General features: G+C 69.7%; 1 protein-coding gene across 1 annotated transcript in view; it reads left to right on the top strand.

The window, feature by feature from the left end:
• The first annotated feature begins 674 nt into the window (after positions 1–674).
• Positions 675–17549, top strand: part of KCP (kielin cysteine rich BMP regulator) — a 47308-nt gene continuing 30433 nt past the window's right edge. Inside the window, exons 1-19 of the mRNA XM_030549839.1 lie at positions 675–777; positions 2127–2683; positions 3281–3353; positions 5324–5574; positions 7570–7753; positions 9122–9204; positions 9787–9880; positions 10241–10323; positions 10591–10684; positions 11063–11142; positions 11337–11422; positions 11841–11931; positions 12484–12583; positions 13383–13468; positions 13800–13893; positions 14427–14579; positions 15945–16051; positions 16595–16688; positions 17124–17297. Coding sequence (XP_030405699.1) covers positions 675–777; positions 2127–2683; positions 3281–3353; positions 5324–5574; positions 7570–7753; positions 9122–9204; positions 9787–9880; positions 10241–10323; positions 10591–10684; positions 11063–11142; positions 11337–11422; positions 11841–11931; positions 12484–12583; positions 13383–13468; positions 13800–13893; positions 14427–14579; positions 15945–16051; positions 16595–16688; positions 17124–17297 — 2587 coding nt within the window. The remainder of the gene's footprint in view (positions 778–2126; positions 2684–3280; positions 3354–5323; positions 5575–7569; positions 7754–9121; positions 9205–9786; positions 9881–10240; positions 10324–10590; positions 10685–11062; positions 11143–11336; positions 11423–11840; positions 11932–12483; positions 12584–13382; positions 13469–13799; positions 13894–14426; positions 14580–15944; positions 16052–16594; positions 16689–17123; positions 17298–17549) is intronic.

Below are 17549 nucleotides of genomic sequence, written 5' to 3' on the forward strand. Positions count from 1 at the left end.
GCAGCGGGCTGGGGATCCGTGACCCCCCATTTCACAGCCAGAACCGAAGCAGGGAAACCAGGGGTCAGGTTTTCACAAGAGCCGGGGCGTGGCCCGCAGGGTTCTGGACCCTGCCCGGGTAGGTTCGGACCCTTGGCCCGGGGCTTGGCTCTGTCGCTCTCCGGGCCGAGCTGTCCCCGGCCCCTGGTGGGGGGGAGACGCCTCCTTTGCCCAGCTCTGAGCGGGTCCCTTCCGCGCTGCCTCTCGCCCGGCTCCGCTCCGGGTTTTCGCTGCGGCCCCCAGAGGGTCCCGGCGCCGGCCCCTTCCCCGCCGGGGGGTCCCGCTCCCTGCGCTGCATTTGCACCGAGGGGCGCACGGAGACCGGAGCGCACCCGCCTGCTGCTTCCCGCGCCGCCGCCCCCCCAGCTCCGCTCCCCGCGGGCCGCCCCGGCTGTGTCCCCGGAGGGACGGTCCCGGGCCGCTCCGGCCAAGGCAGAGCCCGGCTGGGCTGCTGGGGGTGGCGCGGCCCCCACTCCCCGTGCGCCCTGCGCCCCCCTTCCCGTGCGCCCGGGGCTCCCTCCCCCCAGCTAAACGTTACGGGGCGGGACCCCGGGACCCGCTCTGGGCCGGCCCCCGGCCCCGATCCGGCGGCTCTTCCCCCGCGCTCCGTGCGCCTGGCCCCGGCCGCTCGGCCCATGGCGCGGCTGCCCCTGGCCCTTTGGCTCGGGCTGGCGGCGCTTTCCCTGCAGGCCCCGGCGAGCGGCGAGCCGGGCCCCGAACTCCACTACGGCGAGAGCGGTGAGTGAGCCCCGCTCCGACGGCTCGGCCGAGGGGACCCACGTGCCCCGCCCGGCTCCTCCCGGGCGTCGGGAATCCGCTGCCCCACGGGGCCCCGCTGGGCTCGGGCTTCGCCTGCTGGAGCGCGGGTTCCTGGACTTGTCTGGCGGGTTCTCAGTTGGGGGGCTTGGGGCTGGCTTGATGGCACCGAGGGGTTCCCTGTTGGAGGGCCTGGCGCTGACTCTGGAAGGGGGTGAGCCCCTGCTGGGCTCAGGGCGTTTCCCTGGGGCGCCAGGCAGCACTTTGGACCTAGTCACGTTTCTTCTTCCCGGGGGGGTCAGGCTGGTTCCCTTCATTCCCACCCGATCCGCGTGCTGCTTCAGCCTGGGGACATGAACTGTGGCCAGAGGCCCAGGGCCTACGGGCTGGATTCCCCTGGGGCCTGTTCACTCCAGAGGGCCTGCCGGCTGGGACCCAGGCATCCGGGTGCCCCCAGTGACGTGTGGCTGAGAACGCGCACTCTGTGCAGCTGGCCTCCCACGCCCCTCCCCGAGGCCACCTCCAGATGTTCCTACCTCTGGCATCTCATAGATGTGGGGACACTAAGACACGAGGGCCAAATCCTGCTGCCAGTGCCCTGGGGCATGGATCCCACTGGGCTGGGAGTGGGGGATCCTGGTGCCGGTGTCCCCAGGCACAGACCCTGCTGGGCTGGGAGGCAGAGTGAATCCCAGTGAGATCCAAGGTGTCTCTCTCTCTGCCTCTCCTGCCAGTGCCCCCCAGGCAGCCCTCCACTCCCTCCATCTTCCTCAGCAGGGCTCCCAGGCACAGGGCTCCTGCAGGCTGCATGTGTACACAGCCCCTGGCACCATCCCCAGCACAGCTGCACAGAGCTGTCAGGAACAGCCTGGGAGACTCCTCAGGTGACCCCTGCCCGCCCCCGCTATCCACCCCCCAGCCCAGCGGGGTCTGTGCTGGGGCACCAGTGTCCAGCCCCAGCCCCAGTTCTGCACATGGGTGAGGGGATGAGCTGCGTGGGTGGGAGGGCTCTTCCTTCCCATTTCTTCCGTCTCTCGGCTCCCACTGGATCACCGTGCACAGGGCCAGCGGCCCAGGGCTGGCTTGGGGCAGGTTTCATGAGGGTCCCCAGCTCCCCTTTGCTCAGGGTAGGCTCCAGGCCCCTTGGGATTTGACATCGGTCCAGCCAGGGACTCAGTGTGAAAGTGGGGACCGGGAGGTCCCAGCAGAGACCCCCAAAGTCCCATCTGGGCCGACGGCTCTGCAGACAGAGGGAAAGCGGGAGCTGGGGAGAAAGCAGGGGGCAGGGGAGATCCACATTGCTAGCCCCCCTACCCCTGCTTGCTTCGCAGTCATTGACCTGCTGGAGGCGCTGAACGTCACCCGCTCCGTCCGGGGCGTCAGCAGGGCCACAGGCCCCGAGCCGGGCACGTCGGCCTGGAAGTTCCGCCAGCGGGTGCCCCACTTGACGCTGCCCTGGGACTATGCCATCTACCTGCTGGCCAGCTCGCAGGGCGCCCTGGGCTTCCACTTCGTGGCCAGGCAGAGCCGGGGCTCGGTGGGCACCCTCATCTCCCTGGTGTCGCCGGCTGCTGCCGTGCGGGACGGGCGCCCGCTGCTGCAGCTGGTATCCAGCGCTCGCGCCAACCAGCTGCGTCTGGACTACCGCGCCGGGCCCAGCATGGAGCCCGCCTCGCTGCTCTTCCCCGGAGGCAGCCCCTTGGCCCGGGGCCGCTGGGCCCGGCTGGCCCTTGACCTGCAGCCCCACCGCCTGGTGCTCTTTGTGGACTGCCGCCCGGCTGTGCTCTTGGAGAGGGGCGGCCCGCGGGACGCGCTCAGCCTGCTGCTGCCCCTCGACCTGCAAATCACCTTCGCCAGCCTGCCCGGGGACGCGGCCAGCAAGTTCCTGGTGAGCCCTGCGCCCACTGGGAGCGGCCCCTGCCTGCCCCGGCTCCCGCACCCGGGCTGCCTCTCGGGTTCTGCTAGTGTCCTCCCTGAGATAGAGCCTGTCAGCAGCAGGAGGCTCCCCACCACTGCCTTCTGCCCCCTAAGCTCAGAACTGTCTCCATCCCCAGCTCTGCCGGTGCCCCTCAGTCCTGACCTGGGCCCCCTGCTACCCCAAGCCTGGGCTCCCCCCATACACAGCTCTGTCGGTGCCCCTCAGTCCTAACCCGTGGCCCCCTGCTACCCCAGGCCTGGGCTCCCCCCATACACAGTTCTGCCGGTGCCCCTCAGTCCCAACCCGTGGCCCCCTGCTACCCCAGGCCTGGGCTCCCCCCATACGCAGCTCTGCCGGTGCCCCTCAGTTCCAACCTGCGCTCCCCCCATACACAGCTCTGCTGGTGCCCCTCAGTCCCAACCCGTGGCCCCCTGCTACCCCAGGCCTGGGCACCCCACACAGCCATCCAGATCCTCCTGCACACCCCAGTTTCATGGGCGTGGTGACGTTTGGCAGAGGGCAGCACCTGTTCTCTCTCGCCCCTGACGGGCTTCACTCTCGCTGCAGGGATATTGGCAGACAGCTGAGATCTCCCCCAGCGGGTTCCCACGCCGGCCGTGGCACTGCGAGAACCTGGCAGGTAGGAGCCGGCCAAGGCTGCTGGGTTGGGATGGGATGGTCCCATCTCCAGGGCAGGATGGGGCCCCACGGGGGAGAGATCTGCATAAATCAGTATTGCCCCTGCTTAGCAGAGTGCAGGACACTGCAGAATTCTGCCTCCCCCTCCTCCCCCCGCGGAGTGCTTGGCTGTTCTTGGGGGGACACATGGGGAAGCTGAGAATGGGGGGCGATTAGGGCAAGGAAGGGGGCTTGCCCCTGGTCTGGGACAGACCCGGGCAGCCCAGGCCATCCTCTCTGGAGATATGGGATTGGCTGGTCACTGGGGCTGGGGCCTGGCCAGGGGTCTAGTCAGCCCTGGCCATGTGATGCCCCCCCCCGCCCTTCCCCAGGTGCCTGGCTGCTCCAGGCCCTTGGACGAGCCCCCCCCCCCCCCCCCCAATCACTAGAGCCCACTCCCCTCCCAGAGCTGAGATAGATCCAGGTCTCTGTTCTCAGCGGTGCGGCTACAATCACTCTGGGCCCTGTCCCCCAGCCCGTTCTCCCCCCACCAACCATCCTCCCTTGGCTTCTCTCTCCTCCTCCCTTCCCCCCATCTCTCCCCGCTGGCCTCAATTCCAGCCCTGGCAGCATAACAACAGCTGCCCCCGCGGCTGCCCCCGGCCTCATTGCTAACGAGCGAGCAGGGCCCTGGGCAGCCTCCAGCGCTAATTGCTGGGGCCAGCTCCACTCCACTGCCCCCATTGAGGCCAGGGGGGTGGGCCCTCAGCTGTGCCGCGTGCAGGCTCCCGGCCACCGCCTGTGGGTTAACCTCCCTCCTGAGCGCCTCAGCCTGCCCCCGCTCCCTGGGCAGTCAGTCTGGGAGGGAATTGGGTGCCCAGAGGCCACCCCCCCAGAGCCTGGGCCGGAGGACAAGGAGGAGCTGGGGGGCTGGGGGCGGGGAGTGGAGAGTTCAGGGCCTGGCTGGATGTGGCACAGACGGGCAGGGCCCGGCTCTGAACGCTGCCCACGTGCTCCTGTCCCCGGGCCAGGCAGCCGCGTACTGCTCCAGCTGCCCCTCCGCACCAAGGCCAGGCACCGGGGAACCCTGGGCAGCCCCCCGTCCTCCCCTGCCCCTCTGATTTGCAGCACATTCCCCCTCTCCCGTCTGAGCCCAGCCTGGAACCGGCTGCTGGCCGCTTACCCTGGCCGATGCCAGGATGGGGCTGGCCAACAGGCTGCCCTTGGCACTGGCTGCTGGGCAAGGGGGAACCAGCTGCTGGCTGTGCTCTGGGTGCTGGGCCCACCCTTGGCTCGGCTGGTGGGCGCTGGGTGCAGGGCAGGATTCGGTGCCCTAGGGAGATGGGCATGTGAGCTGAGCATGGATGGGGTGTATCGGGGGAGGGACCCCCGGGGATCAGCCCCCCACTCCTGCAGCATGGAGGTGATGTGGTCTCGGCTGCTGAGGTCTCTGGGGAAGGTCTCCGTTTCGTCACCTGGCCTGTCCCCGCTGCAGTCACCAAAGCCCCTGTGGATGTTGCCAGCCCTGGCCTGGGCCTTGCCCAGCCTCCTGGTGGGTACAGGTGCAGGTCCCTGGCTCCCAGGCAGCAGGCCTCCTTTGGAAGGGAAATCCCCCCCTAACTCCTAGCAGTCTAGAGCCCATGACACGCATCAGGGCAGCTCTGCATCTGTCCAGCAGAGGGCTGGGCTGTGCGCCAGCCATCTAACAGGTGCCCTGGCAGCTGCTGGGAACCGGATTTGAGCTGTCTGGGAGGCGGCGAGTATGGGAGGGGTTCCTCAGGGGCGCAGCAAGGGCTGGGGCACACGGATCCCCCATTTCTCTCTTCCCCCCTCCCCGCAGCTCCCGGTAACCCTCATATCCGGGGCCCAGGCAGCCATGGGTTTCCACGGGGACGGGCGAGCCAGGCCAGGTGAGTTGGGGGGGTAGCAGGATTAGACCCAATGCTGTGGCACCATCTCCCCCATTCACACCCTGCCTGCGGTGCCTTGCAGACCTCTTCCCCATGCCGTACACCCTGGTGGAGGAGGGGGACCTGGCTGAGCCCCCCTTTGATCAAGGATCCCCCCTGGCCCCGGAGCCGCCGGCCCTCGCCGACATCCGTAACTACCAGCAGCAGCCCAGCGAGCCTGAGTTCCCCCCAGGGGTGGCGTGGCCCCACCCGGGCGCCCTGGAGGAGAGGGTGCAGCAGCTGGAGGAGCTGGTGGATGGATTCGGGGCCGTGCTGGACAAGGTCAAAGCGCAGGTAGGACCCTGGGGCGCGGCCAGTGGGAGGAAATGCTCGGGGAAAAGGTGTTCTGGAGAGCAGGCAGCTCCTCCCGGACGATAGGACAGGTGCCGCTGCAGACTGCCCCCGTGAAGGAGCCGGGCAGGAGAGCTGGCGGGTTTCACTAAGGCAGTAAATGGCGAGCGGATACTTCACACGGGTTGTATTACCCCCGGGCCGCAACAGGCAAGGCCCAGCGTGAAGCATGGCTGGAGAGGTGAGCTGGATTCAGGTCGGCAGGGCCTGGTGAAATTCACCCCTCCCGAAGCAATCCCAGAACTGAGACCTGGCCACCGGCTGAGGGCCCCGGGGGCTGGAGAGAGGAAAACGTGGCACCTGCCCTGAGAAAGGGGAACAAACAGGAACTGGGGAGTTAGAGACGCAGCAGCCTGGCTTTGGTGCCTGGAAGCTCGGGAAGGATCTGCTTGTGAGCACTAGAGGAGGGGTTCTCAAACTTTCGTACTGGGGACCCTTTCTGCCTAGCAAGCCGCTGAGTGCGACTCCTCTTGTACATTACAAACACTTCTCAATATATCTATCACCGTTCTAAATGCTGGAGGCAAAGCTGGGTTTGAGGTGGAGGCTGACAGCTCACAACCCCCCATGTAATAACGTTACGACCCCCTGAGGGGTCCCGACCCCCAGTTTGAGACCCCCCGGCCTAGGGGATAGCAGGAGCAGCCAGCAGGGATTGCCTGGAACAAAGCAACCTCATTGCCTTCTTGGCCGGGGGGCGGGCGGGTGGGGAGCTGTAGCTGTGATGTAGCTTGATTTTCAGTAAGGCTTTTGACACTGTCCCATGTGACATTCTCTAGAGAAATGGGGTCGCGATGAAATTGCTATAAGATGGACGTGAAACTCGTCCTCCAAGAGTCGGTACCGGGGCTCACTGGCCAGTGGGAAGGCCGTATTGGGTGGGGTCCCGCAGGGGTCAGTGCGGGGTCCGGGACTGGTCAATATTTTCATTACTGACCTGGTTCACAGAGTGGCGAATACGCAGATGAAGATTGCAGGTGACGCCCGACTGGGAGGGGTTGCAAGCACTTGGGTGAGGGCAGGGGCAGAATTGGCAATTGGGAGAATTGGTCTGAATTTAACAAGCTGAGATTCAGTACAGACGAGTGCAAAGAGAAATGAAAGCGAAGGTGAAATCGGGGAGCAGCCGGCTCGGTGGGAGCACTGGTGAAACGGAGCCGGGGGCTACAGTGGAGCGTCTGTTGAATATGAGTCAGCAGCGCGAGGCAGGTCTGGCCAAGGCTAATATGTTCTGGGCGCGTTTAGAAAGCCCGACCTCGGGGGAGAGGTTAGAACACGGGGCCTGGTTACTCTGCAGAGAAGCCGACTGAGGGGGACCTGAGACCAGCCTGTCTGCAGAGAACGGGGGTCAGTTCTCCACTCAAGGCAGGACAGGTTTGGGTTGGGTAGGAGGAAATACGTTCTTGCTCTTGGGATTGTTCAGCTCTGGACCAGGCTTCTGGAGTGGGGGTCGTGGGATCCCTGACACGGGGGGTTCTGGCAGGGCTGGTCCAGGCCTGTATGATCCTGCCTTAGCGCAGGGGTCTGGATGTGACAGCTCGAGGTCCCATCTAGCCCTGATTCTATGAGACTCACTCCCTTCCTGGCCCCACTCAGGAATAGTCCAGGTTCCCAGCCCCCCTGCTCTAACCACTGGACCTCTCTCCCTTCCCAGAGCTGGGATAGAACCCAGGAGTCCTGCCCCCACGAGATCTCACTCCCGTCCCAGAGCTGGGATAGAACCCAGGAGTCCTGCCCCCCGCGAGATCTCTCTCCCCTCCCAGAGTTGAGATAGAACCAAGGAGTCCTGGCCCCCAGCCCCCTGCTCCAACCACTAGACCCCACTGCCCTCCCACAGCTGGGATAGAACCCAGGAGTCCAGGCTCCCAGGACACCCCCTCCCCCAACTGCCCACTAGATCCCAGGCCGTGCTCACGCCTCATCTGCTGTCTCCTGCAGAACTCGGAGCTGCTGGCCCGCGTGAAGTCCCTGGAGAGCTGCGAGTGCCGGAGGCCGGTGTGCATGTGGGAGGGGACGCAGCGCGAGGACGGAGCCACCTGGGACAAGGACGACTGCACCACCTGCATCTGCCTGCAGGGGGCGGCGCGGTGCTCGGCGCGCCAGGACCGGCCTCAGTGCCGCGGTGAGCAGGGGGCCAGGGCCCTGCTGTGCAGAGAGAGCCGGGCGCCTGCCCGACCCGCGCTCCAGTCGGGGGCGCTGTGCCATTCAGCGATGACTGGCCCGGCTGCTGGTGCTCCAGGGCACCATGCCCAGCGTGCCCGGTGCTGCGCAGAGTTGGACTGGGTGCGGCTGTGCCATGCGCTGAGCTCGCACCGCGGCACCTGGCTGGCACCGAGCTTTGCCCCTCTGCCGCCATTGGACCGCTCAGCCGCCTGCAGCTCTCATGCCTCTGGCTGAGTGACTGCCATGAGGGTAACAGCTCTAGTACTGCTGCTGGGGGGAGTTCCCCCTTCAGCGCCGCTGCTACCGGCCTGTGCGGCTAACAAGCTGGAAATCCCTCCATGTGCCCAGAGGGGAGCAGGTCTCAGGGGAGGCAGGGGTTTGTGGTGAGTGCCAGTCCAGGCAGGGGCGGGTCACACAGGGGGGCGGGCGGACGTGGGGCTGCCCCGGGCGGGGCCACCTGGGGTGGGTCACACAGGGGGAGGGCGCAGGGCCGCCTGGGGCGGGTCATATGGGGAGGTGGGTGCAGGGCCGCCTGGGGCGGGTCACACGGGGAGGTGGGTGCAGGGCCACCTGGGATGGGTCACACGGGGGGAGGGTGCAGGGCCATCCGGGGCGGGTCACACGGGGAGGAAGGGGCGGGCTGCCCCAAGGTGAGTCGCATGGGAGAGTGGGGGAGGGGCCGCCTGGGTCGGGTCACGCTGGGGGGAGTGGGCGAGGGGCCGCCCGGGGTGGGTCACGTGGGGAAGAAGGGGCGGGGCTGTCCAGGGAGGGTCACATGGGGAGGTGGGCCCAGGGCTCCGACCCGAAGCCTCAGGGAGTGGGTCAGGCCCGGGGCTTTGACCTGGAGCCGCAGGATGGGGGTCGGGTCCGGGGCTTTGACCTGGAGCCGCAGGGAGGGAATATGTGTCGCACGTGTGTTCTCCTGGTGTCCCGCTTGCCCTCCCCAGCTGGGCTCATGGCCCCCTCACTCGCAGTCTGTTGGCTGCTGTGACCTGGCCACACCTCTGCCCCCCGCCAAGCCCCTGCCCCCTCTCCTCCACCGAGTGCCCCCACCAAACCCCCACCAGTCTCCCCCCAGCCCAGCGCCACCCATCAAACCCCCGCCCGGCTCCTCCCAGCCCAGTGCCCCCTGCTGAGCCCCGCCCCCTCCCTCCTGCCCAGCACCCCCCACCGAGCCCCAGGCCAAGCCCCCACTCAGCTCCCCCCTAGGCCATTGCCCCCTGCATAGCCCCCTCCCCACAGCACAGCGCCCCCTGCTGAATGCCTGGCTCCCCGCGGCCCGGGGGAGAGGGGTGTCCGTGTCACCCGACTGCTCTCCTGTGCCCAGGCTGTGAGTACGACGGGCAGCGGTACCAGGACGGAGACGCCTTCCTGGCCACATCCAACCCCTGCATGAACTGCTCCTGCCTGGTGAGATCCTGCGCTCCGGGGAGGGGCAGGGGGGAGGGCAGAGGAAGGGGGGCCAGGGCGGGAGTCACAAGGGCTGTGGGTCAGGCCTGAGGGGCACCGGCAGAGCTGGGTGTGGGGAGCCCGGGGCAGGGCTAACGGAGCTGCGGGTCGGGAGTGAGGGGCTCCGGCAGAGCGAGGGTCCCCAGGGTTGAGGCTCCCCCCCCCCAGCTCCAGAACAGCCCCTCGGAGGGGCCCCTCAGTGGGCCAGGCCCCCAGGGGTCCTGCACTCCCGCCAGGGCAGCCATGCAGCCTCGCCACCCTGTATCCTGATCCTCCGGGGCTGCAGCCAGGCCACAGCGACCCCCAGGGAACGGGGTGGGGCTGGATCCCCCAGGGGACGGGATCCCCCCAGGGAATGGGATCGAGATGGGACCCCCTCGGGGATGGGACCCCCCAGGGGCTGGGATTGGGATGGGACCCCCCAGGGGATGGAGTGGGGCTGGATCCCCCCAGGGGACGGGATCGGGATGGGACCCCCTCGGGGATGGGACCCCCCAGAGGACGGGGTGGGGTCAGGACACTGGCTGTGTCTCTCCTGCCCAGGACGGGAATGTCCAGTGCTTCGGACTCGTCTGCCCACAGCTCCACTGCGCCATCCAGGAGGAGGTGCCCGGGGCCTGCTGCCCCCGCTGCCAGGGTGAGCCCAGGGGGAGGCAGTGGGGGGAAGTAGGGGAGGTGGGTGCTGGAGGGGGCAGAGTCAGGCCCTTTTAACAGGAGATGAGAGCCTTCCACTGCAGGGAGATGCCCCAGTCCTGCTGGTGCCCCTCACTCTCGACCCGCAGCCCCTGCTAGCCCTGTCCTGGGCTCCCCCCCATGCACCACCCTGCTGGTGCCCCTCATTCCTGACCTACAGCCCCTGCTAGCCCTGTCCTGGGCTCCCCCCCGCGCCCCACCCTACTGGTGCCCCTCACTCTCAACCTGCAGCCCCACTCTCTCTGCCCCCGCTAGCCATGGTCTGGGTCTAGGGGCCCGGCTGATGCCAGTTTCTCCCGCCCAGGCTGTGTGGACGGAGCCGCCCGGCGGGAGCCTGGCGAGGAGTGGACACCACGTGCAGACCCCTGCCAGAGCTGCCGGTGCTTGGTAAGACCATGTCCCCCCTGTGTCGCTGGGCAAGGTCTGGGGGTCCCCATCCCCTCAGGGCGCCCCCTGCTCCTCAGGGCAGAGCTCTATCCCAATTCTCCGCCCCCAACCTGGCATAGGCTCCATCCCTCCCATTATTTTGCTGGACCCTTTCCAGGGGGCCCTGGGTCTGTCTGGGGGTCTGGGTGGGGCGGGAACGCCCTGGGCTGGGAGCTGCTGCCCCGCGAGCAGCCCCCGGAAGTCCTGACCCCCCCTCGCCCTGCACAGGATGGCCGCGCCTTGTGCAGAAAGAGGCAATGCGCCAGGTTGTGCCGTCACCCTGCCAGCCCCCGGCCGGGCACCTGCTGCCCCATCTGCGACGGTGAGCGAGGGGAGGGGCTCGCCGTGGGGGGCGGGGCAGGGTCGATAGGGAAGTGGGTCGGTCCCACGGGGCCATTGGGGGTCCCTGGTTGTGCCAGGGCCAGTGCCCCTCTCCCAGCCCTGGGGGCGCCCCGAGGCCTGCGGGCTCCGTGGTCCCTGTGTGGGGACCTGGTTGGTGCCAAGCGGGGCCGGGCGGTGAGGTGAGCACTGGGCTGAGGCCCAGCAAACTTGCTGTGTGCCCTGGCCGCGGGGCCGGCCCAGTGCCCTGAGGAGGAGGCCCCTGGGTGCCCATCCCACCCTGCCAGGGGGGCGGTGCTGAGGGCTGTGGCTGTCCCTGGGGGGGGGCACCCTCAGCCTGCACTGCTCTGTCTCCCTGCAGGCTGCTCACTGGACGGCCGGGAGTTTGCCAGCGGGGAGCCGGTGCCCAGCAGGGAGCCCTGCACCCAGTGTGCCTGCGTGGTGAGTGCTTGGGCGGGGGCGCCTGGCCCTGCCAGTCTGCTCACCAGGGGGGTGGGGGGAAGGGCCCAGGCTGGCAGGGATGGGAGAGGTCAAGGCAGCATGTGGGGCTGGGCCCTGGGGCTCCCCCAGACCAGGGTTGGGGGGGGCAGGCTGGGGCAGCATCTAGTAAACTGGGGGGTGCATGTGTCATGCAGAGCGGGAACGTGTTGTGCAAACCCACCGCCTGCCCAGCTGCCCCCTGCCCAGAGCCTGTCCGGAGACCTGGCGAGTGCTGCCCGCAGTGAGTGGGGCTGGGGGGGGGGCACCCGCCGGCAAGTGGGGCTGGGGGAGGGGCGCTGCCTGCGGGCAGTGGGGCTGGGGGAGGGGGGGCTGCCCGAGGCACTGCCCTTAGTGAGTGGGGCTGGGGGAGGGGCGTCGCCCATCGTGAGTAGGGCTGGGGGTGGGGCACTGCCTGTGGGCGAGTGGGGCTGGGGGAGGGGCGCTGCCCACAGGTGAGTGGGGCTAGGGGAGGGGCACCGCCCACGGGCGAGTGGGGCTGGGGGGCTGGTAAGGGGGACCATGGCCTGGAGTGAATGTGGGGCTGGGGGCAGGTCGCCAGGGTGAGGGGAGGGCTGAGAAGTCCGGGGGTGCTGTTTGCAGTGGGGGATGGGAGGAACCGGGGGGCTCTGGCTGCTCTGCCACCGCCCGCCTCGCCCTAGGTGCCGGGACTGCCTCTCCGACGCCCAGCCCGTCCCGGACGGTGCCATCTTTACCCCCCCGCAGGAGCCCTGCCTCAGCTGCCGCTGCCAGGTGAGCTGGGCACAGGGCAGGCGCCCCCAGCCCAGGGGTCCGCATGGTTAGCGCCCCCAGGAGCCCTCTCCATGGGCCACCCCCCAACACTGCGAAGCCTGGGCCAGCTCCTGACCCCCCAGGCCACGCCACCCCGTGACGGCACAGCCCCTCCCCAAGGGATGCCAGTGCTCCAGGTGGGCCGCTGGCCTGGCAACCTCACCCTGGGTGCCCCCGTGCTCCTGCTCGGCTCCCCCCAGCCGCTGGAGAGCACCGGAGGCCTGGCAGTGTCAGGCCTACCCTGGCCAGGGCCGGCGGCTTGTGGGGCATCACGGCACTGGCTGCAGGGGGGCGGGACACTGGCTACGAGGGCGGGGGCACTGGCTGCGGGGGGGGAGAGATACTGGTTGTGAGGGTGGGGGCATTGGCTGCAGGGGGGCGGGGACACTGGCTGCAGGGGGAAGCTGGGCACCTGGACATGGGGCAGTGCCATGCTGGCAAAGGCTCTATGCCAGGGGGTGGGTGCAGGGGCCTCTCGCCAATGCCTGGCTGAGCTCTGGCTCGTACCCGCAGGCCGGGGAGGTGTCGTGTGAACGACTGGAGCAGAGCTGCCCGCCCGCGCCCTGCAGCCACCCTGGCACAGCCCCGGGCCAGTGCTGCCCGGCCTGCCACAGTGAGTAGCTGGTGGGGCAGGGCAGGGTGTTGGGGGCGTCCCTCCTGCTTAGTTCTGGGCAGGGCTGGCACTTCCCCGTGCCCATCCCGCCCGGCTCACAGGGCCCAGCCCGTCCAGACCCCCGCCAGACCCGCCCGGGCCACTGGGCGGTCAGAGCCAGGTCTCTGAGCGGGGGGTTGGGGTCTCTGGGCACTGGAGTCGCCAAGATGTTGGTGGGGGGCTCGGAGGAGCTGGGGTCTCTGAGCGGGGGGGTGTCGGGGTCTCTGACGGGACAGAGGGGTCTCTGCGGGTTCTGGGGCCTCAGAGCGGGGGGTGTCGCTGGGGTCTCTGAGCAGGCAGGGGGGTCTCTGGGGGTGCTGGGGTCTCTGAGGGAGCACGGGGGGTCTCTGAGCAGGCAGGGGGTCTCTAGCGGTGCTAGGGTCTCAGAGTGGGGGGTGTCACTGGGGTCATTGAGCAGGCAGGGGGGACTCTGGGAGTGCAGGAGTCTCTGAGCGGGGGTGTCGCTGGGGTCTCTGAGCAGGCAGGGGGGTCTCTGGGGGTGCGGGGGTCTCTGAGCGGGGGTGTCGCTGGGGTCTCTGAGCAGGCACAGGGGTCATTGAGCAGGCAGGGGGGTCTCTGAGGATGCTGGGGTCTCTAAGCAGGGGGTGGAGCCAGAGGGGGCCCTCTGAGGGCTCTGGGGTATCAGAGTTGTGGGGAGCACTGGGGTCTCTGAGCCAGCCTGGGGGTCTCCGGGGGCTCGGCTGGGGCTGGCAGGCTGCCCCCCGTGTGGGGCTGTTCACCCGTCTCTCTCCATGGGCAGCGTGTGAGTACGAGGGGCACCCGTACCGGCACGGAGAGACCTTCACGCCCCCAGGCCATGGGCCCTGCATGCGGTGCACCTGCTCGGTGAGTGACCTCGGGGACTCCTGGGACGGTCGCACATGGGTTTGGGGGGTGGGGCATCACCTCCACGTAACCAGCCCCCCCTGTGCCGGGGGTGCCCAGCCACACGGGCACAGAGAGCAGGGGATGAGGGTCCCTGGCACCGAGCTAGGGCAGAGCAATGGAGGCCTGGGAGGTGCTGGGCTAGGGGAGGGCGGCTCGGGGGCTGAGGTGGGGCTGGGCAGCCCTGGGGCAGGGGCAGACCCGCCGAGGGGCTCCATGGCTGGGCTGTGGGGGTACACTGGCATGCCCGGGTCTGTGCCCATGCACCGCTGACCCCGGCTCTCTCATACAGGCTGGGCACGTGCAGTGCCAGGAAGAGGGGTGCCCTCCCGTGCCCTGTGCCCAGCCCATCCAGGACCCCCAGCGCTGCTGCCCCGTCTGCAAAGGTTGAGTAACGCCCAGTTCTGGGCCAGCCCCGGCCTGACGGCGCCCGTGGTGCAGCACCACTGCCCCCTGCGTGGGCCGGGGGCCATCGCCAAGGCGGGACGCTGGGAGCTGCCAGTCCGTGGGCATTGCCTGGGCTCGCCAGCCCTGGGGCAGCCTCCAACTGCTGCAGAGCCCAGGGCCTGGCGGGGAAGGCTCCTCGCTCCCCGAGAGCTGGGCCCCAGGGGCAGGGGGCCGGGAGGGCAGGGCCCGGAGCGGGGAGCCAGTAGCGTAGGAACCAGGGGGCAAGGCCGTGTGAGGGCTGGGAGCACAGGGCCCTGGGGGGGCCGGGAGCACAGGGCCCGGGGGGGACCGGGAGCACAGGGCCCTAGGGGGCGGGAGGGGAGGGGAGGGCCCTGGGGGGACTGGGAGCACAGGGCCCTGGGGGGCTGGGACTGGAAGGGCTGGGGGGGAAGGAGGAGCCAGGGAGGGGTGAGCCGGCTGGGTCCCCGGGGCCTGCGGCAGGGAGCCCCCCCTCACAGCCTGCCTCCCCCAGTGTGCGTGCTGGCAGGGGAGGAGTTCGAGGAGGGGGCGCAGTGGGAGCCAGACGGGGACCCCTGCACCACCTGTACCTGCCTCGCCGGAGAGCCCGTCTGCGGGGCCCTGCCGTGCCCGCCCGTCACCTGCCAGCACCCCGCCCGGCTGAGCGGTGAGTGCCCCCCAACTGCCTCCTGCTGCCCCCTCCCCCACTGAACCCCCTGCTCCCACCCGGCTGAGCGGTGAGTGCCACCCAACTGCCTCCTGCTGCCCCCTCCCCCACTGAACCCCCCGCTCCCACCCGGCTGAGCAGTGAGTGCCCCCCAACTGCCTCCTGCTCCCCCCTCCGCCACTGAACCCCCCGCTCCCGCCCGGCTGAGCGGTGAGTGCCCCCCAACTGCCTCCTGCTCCCCCCTCCCCCACTGAACCCCCTGCTCCCGCCCGGCTGAACGGTGAGTGCCCCCCAACTGCCTCCTGCTGCCCCCTCCCCCACTGAACCCCCCGCTCCCGCCCGGCTGAACGGTAAGTGCCCCCCAACTGCCTCCTGCTGCCCCCTCCCCCACTGAACCACCCGCTCCCGCCTGGCTGAGCGGTGAGTGCCCCCCAACTGCCTCCTGCTGCCCCCTCCCCCACTGAACCACCCCCCCCGCTCCCGCCCGGCTGAGCGGTGAGTGCCCCCCAACTGCCCCCTGCTGCCCCCTCCCCCACTGAACCCCCCCGCTCCCACCCGGCTGAGCAGTGAGTGCCCCCCAACTGCCTCCTGCTCCCCCCTCCCCCACTGAACCCCCCGCTCCCGCCCGGCTGAACGGTAAGTGCCCCCCAACTGCCTCCTGCTGCCCCCTCCCCCACTGAACCCCCCGCTCCCGCCCGGCTGAACGGTAAGTGCCCCCCAACTGCCTCCTGCTGCCCCCTCCCCCACTGAACCGCCCGCTCCCGCCTGGCTGAATGGTGAGTGCCCCCCAACTGCCTCCTGCTCCCCCCTCCCCCACTGAACTCCCCGCTCCCGCCCGGCTGAGCGGTGAGTGCCCCCCAACTGCCCCCTGCTCCCCCCTCCCCCACTGAACCCCCCCGCTCCCGCCTGGCTGAGCGGTGAGTGCCCCCCAACTGCCTCCTGCTCTCCTCTCCCCCACTGAACCACCCCCCCCCGCTCCAGCCCGGCTGAGCGGTGGGTGCCCGTCCACCCGCTGCCCTCCCCGCACTGTCCCATCCTCCACTGCCCCCTACTCCACCCAGCTCAGTGGTGGGTGCCCACCTGGCCCCACCCCCTTCGTTCTCTGGTCCCCCCAATGCAGAGGTGCTGCTCAGTGCCTGGTACCGTCCATGCCCCCACCCCCGGCCTGGCTCCGCACCCCGGAGCTCCGGGAGTCTGCGTGGCACTGGGCCCGTGGCACACTGGGCGCTGTGGGTCCAGCCAGCGGGGGCACTCACCCCTCAGCGCCTCCTGCTGGCCCAGCCCCCGCCTGCCCTGGGGCCAGCCGTGGGGCGGGTGGGATCGGGGCACCCCGCTGTGCTAACCTGCCTGTCTCTCCTCGTCCAGGCGACTGCTGCCCGACCTGTGCCCAGTGCTCCTACCACCAGCACGTCTACGCCAACGGGCAGCCCTTCGTCGACCCCCACAGCCCCTGCCAGCGCTGCCAGTGCACGGTGAGGGGGCGACCCCCAAGCAGCCCCTCCCACACCACAGGCAGCCCCCCAGTGCCAGGCTGCAGCCCCATGCCCCCATGGGGTGTTGCGCTGGTGCTCCCCCCAAGGGTACCTGTGCATAGGGTACGGAGCCCAGCGGGGGGCTGGAACAAATGGGGGGGGTCTGAGCCATGCTCAGCCTGGGGCCCTGTGGGGTGGGTCAGGGGTGGCGGGGAGCGCAGCCCCAGGGGGATCTGGGGTCAAGGGCAGAGCAGAGTGGGGAGCCGCGGGGGGATCTGGGGTCGGGGGCAGAGCAGGGGAGGCCCTGGGGGCTCTGTGGGGTGGGTTGGGGGAGGCTGGGAACCCAGGCCCTGGGGGGATCTAGGGTTGGGGGCAGAGCGGGAGGGCCTGGGGGCCCCACAGGATGGGTTGGGGGAGGTGGGGAGCGCAGCCCCAGGGGGATCTGGGGTCAGGGGCAGAGCAGGGGAGGGGGGCCTTGGGGGCCCTGTGGAGTGGGTCGAGGGGGCTCTCGGGAGCTGCCGTGACCTGGCCCCCTGCCCGCAGGACGGGACTGTGCAGTGCTTGCCCGTCGCCTGCCCCCCACCCAGCTGCCCCCACCCGGAGAGGCAGCCCGGCCAGTGCTGCCCCACGTGCCCAGGTGAGTGGGCCGCTGAGGGGCTGGGCACTCCTGGGTTCCCTACCCATCTCTGCCCCAAACGGGGAGATGGCGCTGAGCTCTCCCCACACGCCCCCAGAGAGGCTGGTTCCAGGGAACCCCTTGCAGAGGCAGCGAGTAGCCCCCAGAGGGCACGGTGACCCCGAGCACTGCCCTAGTGCAGATGTGCAGGGCTGGGGGGAAGGGCACGTGGCTGGCAGCCCCCTCGGAGCTCCCTGGGGGGCACAGGAGGCACCAGCACCTCTGTGGGGGCTTCAAACGGGGGGGCTGGGGTGAGGGAGCCAACCCTGGGGGGCTGGGCCTGAGGTCCTGCCACACCAAAGAGCTGGTGAATCCCAGCCGGGGGTCGGGGGGGGGGCAGGATGGGGGCGGGGTGGGGGGGTGGTTGTTGGTTGCTGACATCTGACCCCTCCCCAGGCTGCAGCGTGGAGGGGGCCACGGTGGCGGCGGGCGAGCAGTTCCCCAGCGCGCAGGACCCCTGCCAGCTGTGTGTCTGCACCGCCGGGGATGTCAGCTGCTCTGCCCGCGACTGCCCCAGTGCCCTGTGTACCCGCCCCCTGCCCGGCTCCTGCTGCCAGAACAACTGCAACGGTGAGAGGGTCCTGCTCCCCGACCCCCTGCCACAGGCCAGTCCCCACCACACCCCAACCCCCTGCCCACGGGGGCAACAGGTCAGTCCCCCCCTCCAACTCCCTTCCCACGACTGCCCCAGTGCCCTGTGTACCCGCCCCCTGCCCGGCTCCTGCTGCCAGAACAACTGCAACGGTGAGAGGGTCCCGCACCCCGACCCCCTGCCACAGGCCAGTCCCACCCACACCCCAACCCCCTGCCCACGGGCCTCGG

The sequence above is a fragment of the Gopherus evgoodei genome, chromosome 1 (genome assembly GCF_007399415.2).
Source record: "Gopherus evgoodei ecotype Sinaloan lineage chromosome 1, rGopEvg1_v1.p, whole genome shotgun sequence".
NCBI lineage: Eukaryota > Metazoa > Chordata > Testudines > Testudinidae > Gopherus > Gopherus evgoodei.